This window comes from Aulostomus chinensis, chromosome 14 (assembly GCF_037954235.1).
Source record: "Aulostomus chinensis isolate RoL2024-O1b breed Wild chromosome 14, RoL_Achi_v1.0, whole genome shotgun sequence".
Classification (NCBI taxonomy): Eukaryota; Metazoa; Chordata; class Actinopteri; order Syngnathiformes; family Aulostomidae; genus Aulostomus; species Aulostomus chinensis.
Window position 1 is genome coordinate 2625452 of NC_141333.1, and position 12321 is coordinate 2637772.

General features: G+C 47.0%; 1 protein-coding gene across 1 annotated transcript in view; it reads right to left on the reverse strand.

Moving 5' to 3' along the window:
* Positions 1-2781: 2781 nt before the first annotated feature.
* The window catches only part of gmds (GDP-mannose 4,6-dehydratase), a 157212-nt gene continuing 147672 nt past the window's right edge, over positions 2782-12321 (reverse strand). Inside the window, exons 10-11 of the mRNA XM_086223266.1 lie at positions 4606-4674; positions 2782-3344 (exon numbers count right to left, since the gene is read on the reverse strand). Of these exons, the coding sequence (XP_086079392.1) occupies positions 3282-3344; positions 4606-4674 (132 nt within the window). The 3' untranslated portion in view covers positions 2782-3281. The remainder of the gene's footprint in view (positions 3345-4605; positions 4675-12321) is intronic.

Below are 12321 nucleotides of genomic sequence, written 5' to 3' on the forward strand. Positions count from 1 at the left end.
AAATAAAACAAATGAAAACGTATAGATTTATAGATCACTTTTTTAAAAATTTTACTTTTAATTCAGTAAAGACGTGAATAGCTCCTCTACGGCTGATTTTAGAGCTGTGTGTGTGTGTGTGTGTGTGTGTGTGTGTGTGTGTGTGTGTGTGTGTGTGTGTGTGTGTTGAGGACGACATGAACGTGACGCGCAGCTGCAGTAACCTGAGACACGCGCTTCATGTGTGGCTGCAGAGCGCCAGAGGCCTGAGACGGTGCTGCGGCTGCAGCTGCGGAGAGTTTTTAACTCTTCAGCCTTTTCTCATCGAGTTTTACGCAATGTACGTAGCGACAGACGTAACAGACGGCGGGTACCAGTCCAGTCTGGCTGGGATTCTACGCGTTTTTACGGAGCGAATTGAACATCAAAATAAGTATTCTGACGTCATATTTAATGACATGAGACGCATTTGATGTTCAAATAACTCATTATTGCAGCGAGGGCGTTCAAAACACGCACACGCACACACACGCACAGATGGAGGAGCTGAAGAGAGGTGTGTGTTTGTGTGTGTGAGTGTTTGTGTGTGTGTGTGTTCAACTGAGCTCTCAGGGGAGAAAAGCCCCCCCCAAAAAAACCCTCAAATGTTTCATGAAAATTCTTCTTCTGCATCAAAGCGGTTAAAGCCTCCAGATTAGCGCCACCCGCTATTTAGCGCCAGTGAGGTGCACCACCCCGCAGTCATTAATAAAGAACCCGGATGTTATTGTTGTTTCTAATTCCAGCTGTTGTCAGGACGGATTTAGTACAATATCTGAATTTTATTGGCAATCTTTTTTGTACAGTTTTTCATTTAATAGCAAGGATCTGAGTTTGATTACTCATGTCTGCTTGGGTGAGGCGAGCCTGAGAGCCTCCGCGTTGTTTCCTCACCAAAACCCTGGAAATTAAGAACCCGTCTAACGGTAACGAGACAGAGCCTCTCATCAGCAGCTGACGGTCACGGAACCAGGCAGGCGGTTAGGAGGGTTGGGACGGTCCTCGAGGGCCTGTGTGTGTGTGTGTGTGTGTGTGTGTGTGTGTGTGTAGGGGGGGGGCGGGGGCTGATCCAAGTGCCTATACTTTTTTGTTTTCATGTCATCACACATCACCGTCTCCGTGTCCTCTCATCCTGTAGAGACAAATTAAAAACAAAAAAAAAAATTTAATCTCTAAAGTTGCTGCACGGAATCGAACGTTACCTTTCCCTCCCCCACCGCGTGAAAAATGGTGCAATAATGAGAGTTTCTGGGGGTCCGAGGCCCCCCACCATCACCCCCACCCCCACCCCCGGGAAGGTGTTTGTGTAGCTGCGTGAGTCGCTGCTGGTCTCCTCACGTCCAACAGAACAAACCTGATCACTGAGGTTTGTCTGGTTGTTGAGGGAGGGTGAAAGCGGTGCACCTGTGAGTGTGTGAGAGAGTGTGTGTGTGTGTGTGTGTTCGGCTCCCAGCGCGGTGTCAGGGGCCCAAAAAAACGTCAAAGAGGAACATCTGGATCTGGTCTTGAACGCACAGACGCAGCGCTGTCCTCCGCCATCACACAGAGACTTTGAAGCGTCCTAGGTGTTGTCTCCCCCCCCCCAAAAAAGGACCCCGACCTGCAGGGCTGCTGCACAAACACAAAATCAAGACGGGAACAAATACACCTCCTTTTAACTGATAATTTGTTGATCCATCAATCGCAGATGTATCAGGTAATTTAATAACGCAGCTAATAAATGATAAAAATAACAAAAGTTGAACGTCACAAATAAACTCCACGTTCATCCGCCGCCATGTTTAATTCTTCATCTCCAGTAAAAACAAACACCGCCAGTCCTCTGCACCTTCATTCGTTCAATGAGCAAATATTTAAATATTTTACTATCTTAATAATAATAATAATAATAATAATAATAAAAGTTTTTTGTTTTTTGTTTTTTTTTTACCTTCCGGCTCTGCCTCCCGTTTATTCCACTAAGAGAGGAAATGCAGGAACGTCGTCGAGTTGTGACAAGAGAGGAAAAATGCGTCACATGAAGAAAAGCCGAAAGCCATCGCGGTCAACTTGTAACCAAAAAAAAAAAAAAAAAAATCAGTAAAGGTTTTTTTTTTTTTTAAAGAAATACATTAAATCTTTACAAATTAATTTACCAATTAAAAGAAAAGGAAAAAAAACAATAATTTGATGTGAAATAAGTAAAATAATCTGCAGGTGAAGTCAGCACAAAAATGTCATGAAATAAACGGAACTAAAACCTCCTGTCACCCCTGGAAACACTCGTCTCCTCTTTTTTTTTTTTTTACTATTAATGAGGTAAATATACTTTGTTTATTCAGTAAATCTAAGCTGTGCAGGTTTTAGATTTAATTCACTAAAAGGGGAGAACATTTATTCACGACACCAAAATGTCGATTTTTAATTAAAAGTTTCATTTAAATACACAAATAAATAAATAAATGTAATTTTTTTCTAAAAAAAAATCAAAAACTGAATGCGTCGAGGAGGAAGAGAAGCGCGTTCGCCTCAAGGATCAACAGCTGATGAAAGACTTCAATTAAATCGGCAGCAGACGAGCAGAGCCCAAATATTTGGCTTGCGACCCTCATCAGGACCGCAGCAGGTCCGGATCCGGGGTCTGAAAACTCCGTACCCTGGAGCCAGACTGCGGGCACCGGGACTCCCTTCCTGCCGAGCACAAGAGCTCAGTGTGCGGGAGAGGAAGAAGAGGAGAGGAAGAGGAGAGGAGCTGAGCCAGCCGACCTCTGCACAACCTGGACACACACGCGCGCGCACACGCGCACGCACACACGCACACACTAAAGCACGAACACGTGTAAAAAGATCTGCATTTATTGTAGCAAATATTTCATTTTCATTCCTTTTTTCCAGTGAGGAGTCTTCATTTGAGCCTTGATTTATTGGGAGTTTCTGGCTGCTCCTCCACTCTCAAAGAGTGACGTCATCACCGAGGTCTAAATAAATTCAGTCAGGATCAAAAAGATTCAGGGCAACATAAATAAAAGCTGAGTCGATTTAAATCAGGGACCGTGGAAATAGAAAAGACATCTCCTCTGTGACAGAGGAATCAAAGTGAACTGAGGACACACGGAGGCCGCGGCGGCTGAACTTTGACCTCAGCAGCAGCGACAACAACAACAACAACAACAACAACAACAACGACAACGACAACCACAATGACTTCATCTGGAAAAGTCCGGCAGGTAGAAACACATGATGTTGGTCCGGGAGAGCTCCGTCCCCGATGGACCCGTTTGGTTTCAGGCGTTTGGGTTTTTCCTCATCAGCTCCACATCGGCGTCCACCATCTCCTTCACCAGCTCCTGCGGACGGACCCCAGACTCACAGGTCAACATCTCGTGTTTACACAGGAAGGGAAAGCGACTGGGACGACTTCTTTTTTTTTTTTTTAACTGGCGTCAACACAAATAAATCTCTTCAGAGTCCAGCCTCTGACAGCAAACCAGAAGTGTTACGCTGAAATCTGTGCGACATCAAAGGAGACCCGATGACAGAGAAATCATTTAATTTGATCGTTTATTGATTCTCAGTGGCCTGTTATTGATCATGCATCTGTCTGGCGTCGGGCTTCCAGCCGTGTGCACTTTTTAAATTCAACCGGTTGATTTTTTTATTGTTGGTTTTACCAGAGCAAAGTCTGCCAGCAGCTGTTCATGTTTTTACCGCCATTTATTTGTTGTTTTTTTTTAGCAGTAAAATCCAATTTTATTTCTGCAGAATGGAGTGTGAGCTTGTTCATATTTATGAAAACATCTGAAAATGTCATCTGTCATGAACAACGTCTGACAAAAAAAAAATAAAAATCCCCAGCCCAGTATTTTATTGTCGGCGTCCACGCAGAGGAGCGAAGGCGTCAGACAGTGATAGTTTTAAAGGCATGAAAAGAGTTTTAAATGTTTTCCCGCGATATTCATTTGAAAATAATCGTCTTTGAGATATTTTATTTTCAGGGTTTTTGCTTCCAGTTACTAATTTAATAAAAGAAGCGATTCCACAATTTGTCCTCCATAATTCAGGCTCCTGTGAGATTTGAGAGGTGTTTATTTACAGACCAGCCTGAGCGCGTTACTGCACCGCCGGCGTGCGACAGATTTGTTCACACGGGCTCATTTTCACCGGTTTTGTCCCGCGACGACAAACGGCCCCTGAGGTAAACGAGGACGAGCATTAAAACCAGCACAGCAGGCAGAAATATGAAGAAGTACAAGAGGGTTTCACTCCTGTTCCCCTCACATACGGAGCTCCTGCCCAGACCCCGGCTGGCAGAGGACGGCCCCCATACATGTGCAGGTAGTTTGAGGGGACGTGTAGACCTCCAGAACCCCGGCCCCCTTTAGCCACAGCACTCACGCTCCCTCCAACACTTCCTCCCACCCGGCTTTGCCGTTTCATCAGCAATTTTCTGAGGCTGAGAGTATTTCATCAAAACTTTCCAGAGTGGAAAACATTCTTGTGATATAATAATCGTGAATTCTTGTTAACATTCTACGTTATTATATCTTCGTCAAAGCGATTTCCTGGTCTGACAGGCTGCTGAGATTCAAAGCAACGTGACTCACACACCTCAAAAGCCACCTTCGGTTTCCAGCCCAACTTCTGATACGCTTTGGTGCTGTCGCCTTGCAGGTAGTCCTGAGATAGAGAGAGAGAGAGAGAGAGAGAGAGAGAGAGAGGGGGGAGGAGAGAAGGAAGACAGAAATATTCATCATGTCTAATGGCCGTGCAGAGAGGAATCCTCCAGCTAGCAGAGGTGTCAGTGTCGTGATATAAAGACGTACTAGATTCTAGTTGGCGTCTGAACTTGACAACTTACACACACACACACACACACACACACACACACACACACACACACACACACACACACACACACACACACACACACACACACACACACACACACACACACACCTCTCTTGGGGAGAGAGAGGGGAGGTCAATGTCTCTCGCTGGCCATCAATCCGCTCTCCCAGCTCCCCTCCACCAGACGGCCCCGTCGGTGTCAGACCATGATGATGAATTGTGGGACTCTGGTGGTGTAACCCACCCCCCAGTCCAGGACCCCCCACTCATCCTAGACTACCCCTCCAACACCTTACTCATTTTCCCCCCCTGTTGAGTTCTGCACCGGGTTCAAGCCCCAGCGAGACCCTGCTCCAGACCACCAAAGAGACAGTTGGAAAAAGCTCGTTTCCCTGCACGGCCTGTTTTTTGAACGTTTGCCCGGTCGCGTCGCTGGCAGGTTTGTGTCAGAAACAGACGCAGTGACCTCAAGAGGCCGAATAAAAGAACCCAGAGAAACCCGATCCTGGAAAAAATGATTTTTGTTTTTTTGTTGTTGTTGTTGCAGTTCCATGATACTGTGTGTTCCTTAATTCTTCAGCTACTTCTAAAATCAAGCCGAGGAACGACCTCCGCCTCTCCTCAGTTCTTCGGCTCCTGAAACCCAATCAGGCCTTTGGTTTGTGCTCCACATTCCCTCGCCGTCTTTGTCCTGTTCCTCCCTCCCTCCCTCACACTGAAATGAACCAAAGTATGGAGAACATTGGAACTTAGAACCGTCAAGGTCTTCATCGTGTCGACCAACTTGTCCTTTTTTAACGGTTGGATTATATTTCTCTGACATAAACATTAAAATTGGTTACACAAAGTTCCCTTTTGATCAGGACTCACAGGAAACTTGAGGGATGCAATGCATTTGTGTTTTCATGATATAAAGAGGAAGAATGATGATGTGAAGAGGAGGGGGGAGAACTGGTCTCTAGCTTAGTTCAGACTTCAGCTTCCCAGTTCTTCCTCGCCGCCTGCTGCTTTCTGCCGGTTTTCTCGTGCACAACGTGAAACCACAAAAGCCTCTGAGCTCGCGGGAGAGAATGGCGCTCGTTGATGAAGAAGATTCACGAAGAAGAGTGAGGCGGGTCGCCTGGTTTCCTTTTGGTGAGAAGCTGTAAAGATTCACAGCAAATAAAAGTCGAACATTTGCTGGCAAACAGCCAAACAGAGCCTGATGAGCGCCGAATGAGGCCGTTGATTATAGCTGCAAAACACGCCGGATTCAGTCGAAGAGACGCCATGTTTTCATCTGTGCTCCATCACAGTGTTGTAAACATGCACCTCCACCTTTCCCTCATCAGGTGGTTCTGGGCTGAAACCTAATCCGACCCTAAAGGTGCATTTTCATGCTGCAGAAATCCTGGTTTCAAGAGAAAAGCTCTTGCTCTGTAATCTGAGCCTCCAGGGGCGACGCGCAAACATGAAGGCTCTACGGTTCGACTCTGATCTCTCCGTGGTGGAGAGACTGGAGCAGCACGTTCGCTCCAGAACCTCCCATGACGTAGCAAAGTGTGCGTGGGTGGGGCCTCAGCTCTCACTTGTTCCTCACTAAAGGGATGAAACCCCAACGCTCTGGTGATATGCTGCCCCCTGCTGCTGAGGAGGGTGAACTATGAAGCGCTGGCTTGTTGAGATGAACTGCGCTGCACCTTCGACCCCAGTAAACACAAAGCAAACGACTGTCCAAGTGTCTCTGCTGTGGCGTGATGGTTTCTGTTGGCGGTCATCGAGATGCCTGCAGAACGACGGAACATCTAAAGTTTTTCAGGACCGCGCGTCTCGTGTAGCCGTCGTTTCTACGAGGAACTCGCAGCAGGACTGAGCTTCGGCTGCCTTCTGGACAGCAGCGACCCGCATCTCCACACTGACTCTCTCTCTGGCACTGTTCACTTTGGTATTATTGGGCCTGACTCGAAAACGCCGTGCACCTCTGAGTGACGAGCGGTTTTATTTTTAACCTCTCATGCAGTCCAACAGATGAAAGCTACAACCAATTTTCTGTCTGAGGCAGCAGGACAAACGGCTCGTTCTCATGTGAGCAGCTCTGTTCAGAACTCCGTTTTTGGCTCCGGACTCATTAGCTGGAAACATTTTTCAGACTAATTACGTTCAGCAACGAGACATAATTTAAGATGGAGCTGAACGTAATCATTAGTCAGCAATTTAATCAAAAAACACACTTGCTTCATAATTATATTGATTAACGTTTGAGATGGAAAACATTTCGGCTAAGAGGGAAAATCAAGCGGTCGAGTCATGAACACAGAAGCTGGTCCAGCGCCCGAGGTTAAACTTAATAATTCTTCAGTAGCGGCTCATTAGCGCGACATCTCAGGAACGCCGGGAGCAAACGCCCTCAAATGAGAAGAGTTTGATCGTCAAAGGTCAAGTTGAGGTCACGTTAAACAACACCTCAGTAAAGTCTTCAGGACGTCTTTGTTAATTTGGCTCTGATGTCCTCGGGGACTCCAGGATGTCCCGAGGAGACTTCGATGGCAAACATCATGGAGGCTTACAACCGCAGCTTCAGATTTCTGGTTCACTTCTACTACAAGTGCATTAAACAAAGACGGGCTGCAACAATGTCAGCGCACTCGCCAGCAGACCCGATGCGGCAGGTCGGACCCCCATCGACCCCGCGAAGGTCCGGAGCCCTGCCTCCCCTTCCTCACAACTGAAGCCAGCCTGACGATCAAAGAATGTGCTTCCCTTTTCCATGGAAATCGAACAGTAAAAGTTCAACATTGTTCAACTCTGACGCGTAGATCTGCAGGACGTCTTCCACGCCGCGCTGACCGGCTCAGTGCGCACACACCGCAGGACTTCACTCATCAGCTTCACCGGGTCTCCGGGTCGTTTCTGAGCCAAACGAGAAGCTTGTTTCAGAACTGCACCGATGCCAAGCTGCTTGTAAAGCTGCTTGTGTTCACGGCTGAAGTCCTCCAGCCGTTTATTCTTCTGTGTTCCAAATGCAAAAAGGATTGTTTAGTTGTCTGTCCTCAAACTCTGACACTGGCAACGACATTGACATTTCAAACTGTAACTCCTGCTAACAGGAAGTAGGAAGCAGCGTCTTGTATTATCATCATCTTCTTCTGGTGCCTCTGAAATCTCCATCTGAGCTTGGCAGGGGGAACGTCTGTTGAAATCGGACTCTTGTCCTCTAAGTCTGCCGTCTTAACACACAACCACATCGTTCAACATCCAGGAAGTTAATCCAGCGCCTGGTCTCTCTCAGCCGGGCTTTCTGTGCAGGTGACAGACAACCTCACCCAGATCCGTCTGGCGAGTGCCGCTCAGTGGAATAAAAGCTGCTTCCAAACTGCTAACAAGAGCATTCTGCGGCCAAGTGAACTCACCCCAAACAGAGCATGTAGCGAATAATTCAACATCAACTACTAACAGATGGGGGCACAATATAATCTTCATATGGATCCGATTTGGAACCAAACCCAACAGTTCGGTACATCCTGTTTAAAGCAGCGCTCTGCCCATGGATGAAAATATGCAGCAGGGAGCAGAACAACAACTGCTGGAAAATAAGCTGAAGTCAAGCCGGAACAGAACGCGTCCCTGTGACGGCGCCGGCGGAGACCTCGTCACTGTCCTGCCACAGTCCACCTGAGCGTCAGGAGCGTCGATCCGTATCGTGACGCATCGGGAAAAGGACGAGAGGAATTTGATTGGAATGCTAAAAGTTTGGCGAATCCAGATTAGGTAGTAAAATGAGGCGAGGCTGGCGGCACGCGCTCACGGGGACGGCAGGAACTTTTGCTCTGTACAGTTGTTGAAGACCTCTTCTGTAAAACCTCACACATCCAACTTTCCTCACCGCGACTACGTCAGAGCCGGCGGGCCGGTAACCACGGTAACAGGGAAGAAAACCAGGTGGCCAACAGCCAGACACACACGGTCGTGCCGCCTCTGCTGGCGAGCTAACATGTTTGAGCTGATGCTAGCATGACCCGTGCTTTGTGTTACAGGAAGAAAAACTAGAATTTTGATCTAAAAATACAAAGAAACTGCTGCTTTTAAAATAATAAATTATTCTTGAATATGCCATGTATGAATATTTCTTATTTCAACTTCCAGTCTTTACTTTGTAGCACCAGTGGGACCAGCGACTCCACACCAGCCGTCACTGGTCCCACCTTCAGGCTCTCTGAGGCCTTTTGATTGGTTGCAACTTTCAGAGGTCGTTCCTTGGTTGTCCTGACCTGCGCTGCAACGTCAGACCTGTTTTCCTGTCAACGTCTGGCTCGTCTTCTGGTGGACCAGCTCTGGATTCCCAGTCTGACTGGAATCATCCTCCACTGGGGAACCTCACACTGGGGGGTGAAGATATCATCAAGATCTCCTCGCCGACTACCGTCTCCCCGAAGCTTCCCCGCATGGCCTCCTGATTTCCTGACACACTAATAAAGACGAGAAGCCATAAAAAAAAAAAACTTTAAAAATGTAAAAGTGGGAGATAAATGGTGTTACCATGCTCCATAAAGCACACAGGCAGTAAAGAGCGTTTTAGAGGAGGCATTTGACGCAAAGGAATTCTGGTATCGTTGCAGCGCCTTCCAGTAAATCACACGGCACACAGGGGCTGACCCCCAAAACACACGAGGGCACCTACGCAGCAGAGCAAACCCACCGCCGACACCGGCCATCTCGTAAAACGTCACTAATCTCCATTTTCCAACTAAAAACCCACCCACTCACAGGAGAGGGATGAAGCAGTCTCAGAAAACAATCTCTCTCTCCCTCTCTCTATCTATCTCTCTCTTGGAGGGTTGCATGCTGGGGGACTATGATGTGGTTTTGGAAGTCCAGTAGCGTCTCTGGTATTTGTACAGTAGTGGACATGAGACTGCGAATACAGAGACTTCAAAGAAAATCAGATAACGCAGCCAAGAGCGCCGTGAGAGTCTGGAGCCCGCGGTCTCCATGTCCCCAGCAGACCCAGATGTTCCGAGCAGACCCAGATGTTCTGACCTTCGACCTGGCGGGGGTTTTGATGGAAGAACTCAACCCCATCCGGGACTTTTTAAACTCTGGATGAATTGCTTTTATGACATGGACGAGGACAGGAAGAAAGATGCAGTTTTCCCTGAAGCTGCTGCAGGGACACGGAGGCAGCTGTGTTGACTGCAGGCCCAGGTGTGTGATCTGGGTGTGTGTGTATGTGTGTGTGTGTGCAGGTGAGGACACACTCGCAGCAGAGAGAAAGCTCTGTTTTTTCCAGTCTGTTGACTTCCAGAGTCACAAATCTGTCACTGTTCAATAACGCACCATCAAATCAGGGAGCACAAAAGCCCCCAGTCTCAGACGTGAGGACGGATGAATAAGAGACTTTTGTAGTAACGTGCATGACTTTACAGTACACTGCAAATATTGTACAACGTGCCTTGGCAGGACTGGACGTCACTGTGGTGCTGCCAGAACAGCTAATGTGTATTTGACTGAACGTATTTGTACAATCAGACTTGAAGTTATAAACAAAACTTAAGCGCCGTCTTTCTCAAGCTCGGGGTCAGCAGGTCCTCCCCAGGGGCTGAAATAGAAACCTGATGGGTCGTGAGAAGACAGTGAGAATAAAGAGCGCACAGACGACGTTCCTCAGCCTCCGTGGCTGTGGAACTGCTGCCGAGTTTGGCTTCTTCGACAGTAAACCCCTGACATGAAACCATCTGAGATTAGTCGAGTCTTAACCTTCAAGGCTCGAGCAAAGCGAGTCCCTGCTGGAAGTCAAACGAGTCACAAGTCCCTCTGCACGGCTGAAACGAATATCGGCGATTTTCACTGAGAAGCCTGTGAGTTGTGTGATTTTTGGTCAGCGCCTGCGTCAAAGACGTGTAAAATGTTTGATTTAAAATAGTATTTGACACACAATTAGCCTTTAAGAAATATTGCAGGTCATATTTTGCTTCGTGTCGTGCAGCGCCTGAAGATGAGTTCAGCGTCGGTCACGAAAAAAAAAAACGACATCACAACCTTCCGATGGGTGTGTGGGGGATGTCCTCCCCTGAAGGAGCAGAGACACGAGAAGAAGAGTCACTGCTTTCTGGAGGGCAAAAAAATAATGTTGACGAGTGGAAAATATAAAACCAAGAATATATAGTTTCAAAGTGGGCGTGCCTGTCAGGAATATCAGAAATCAAATCATCTTAAAAGAAAAAAAAAAACCCAACAACCTGCAAGACAGAAATAAGCACCTCAGCGTTCTTAACACCAGGAAAAATGCAAATATTTGCAAAAATACTTTAATAGAAGACAAAAAATCTCTCTCAGAGAAATTGGCTGATTTACAGTTAAGTCAATTTCACAGTATATTCGTCACAGTCAAATGTATTTTTTTGGCAACAATACACACTTAAAACTCACTGAACTACAAAAAAAAAAAGCCACACAATTGCAGTTGGAATGTGTGGTATGTTTCACATGTTTTATGTTCCTGTACAGTACTGAGTGATTTAATACTATTATTTTTAAATCAGGCCAGTAAAGCATCACTTGAGTACATTTTAATGAATTCCAAGTTGCTGTGTCTCGAGGAATCCAAGACAGTTATTAGCCACTCCCAGTCAGGAGGTGGAAGGTCAGGGCCAGTGTGTACGTCTTGAAATAGAGGTGTGTGTGTGTGTGTGTGTGTGTGTGTGTGAGAGAGAGGAGAGCGAGAGTTAGAACTGTGAGTTATAGCTCAGGTTTCCTTCCCTGACTCCCCGTGCAGCTTGGCCTGTGCACAATGTGTTAAGTGACCTCTAAAGGGTGGCCCTGTCATCCTGATGAGTACATACACTACACTCTTCACACACACACACACACACACACACACACACACACACACACACACACACACACACACACACACACACACACACACACACACACACACACACGGCAGCCTCACAGCTCTAAGAGTAAACATCTCAATTTGCAAATATGCCGAGGCAATACAACATCTTGGGATGTTACATGTGTCGGGACAATTTCACGTGGAGATGAAACGAACTCTCAGGAACACTGCGTTCAGGTTTCTATGGCCGCCAGCGAGCCCCAGGGCCAAGAACAAGAACCTGATCAGAACACCAAACAGCTGCTGCAGACCTGTGTGTCGCCACGCCAGCGCATCGTCAAGATCCGAAGGCTTTTCTGACCAAATCTGAGGCACATCAGGAGGCGCTATGATAACGACTCAGTACTGACACGTTGGTGTCGTCGGGCAGATTTGACCATGAATAGTCCAGTTACACACCACTTCCTGTGTCATCATTTCAATATGCACTGACTGAATTCCAGCTGGATCTGAGTCGGCTCCTCTGAGGTGTTCGGAGAAACGAGGCTTCCTGTGCATGATCAAAAAATTTCAAAAATAATTTCAAAACGTCAGACTTCCCGACGGGTCACAGCACCCAGACGGAGTCCGCCGAATTTCTTCGCTGAAACACGCGTCAC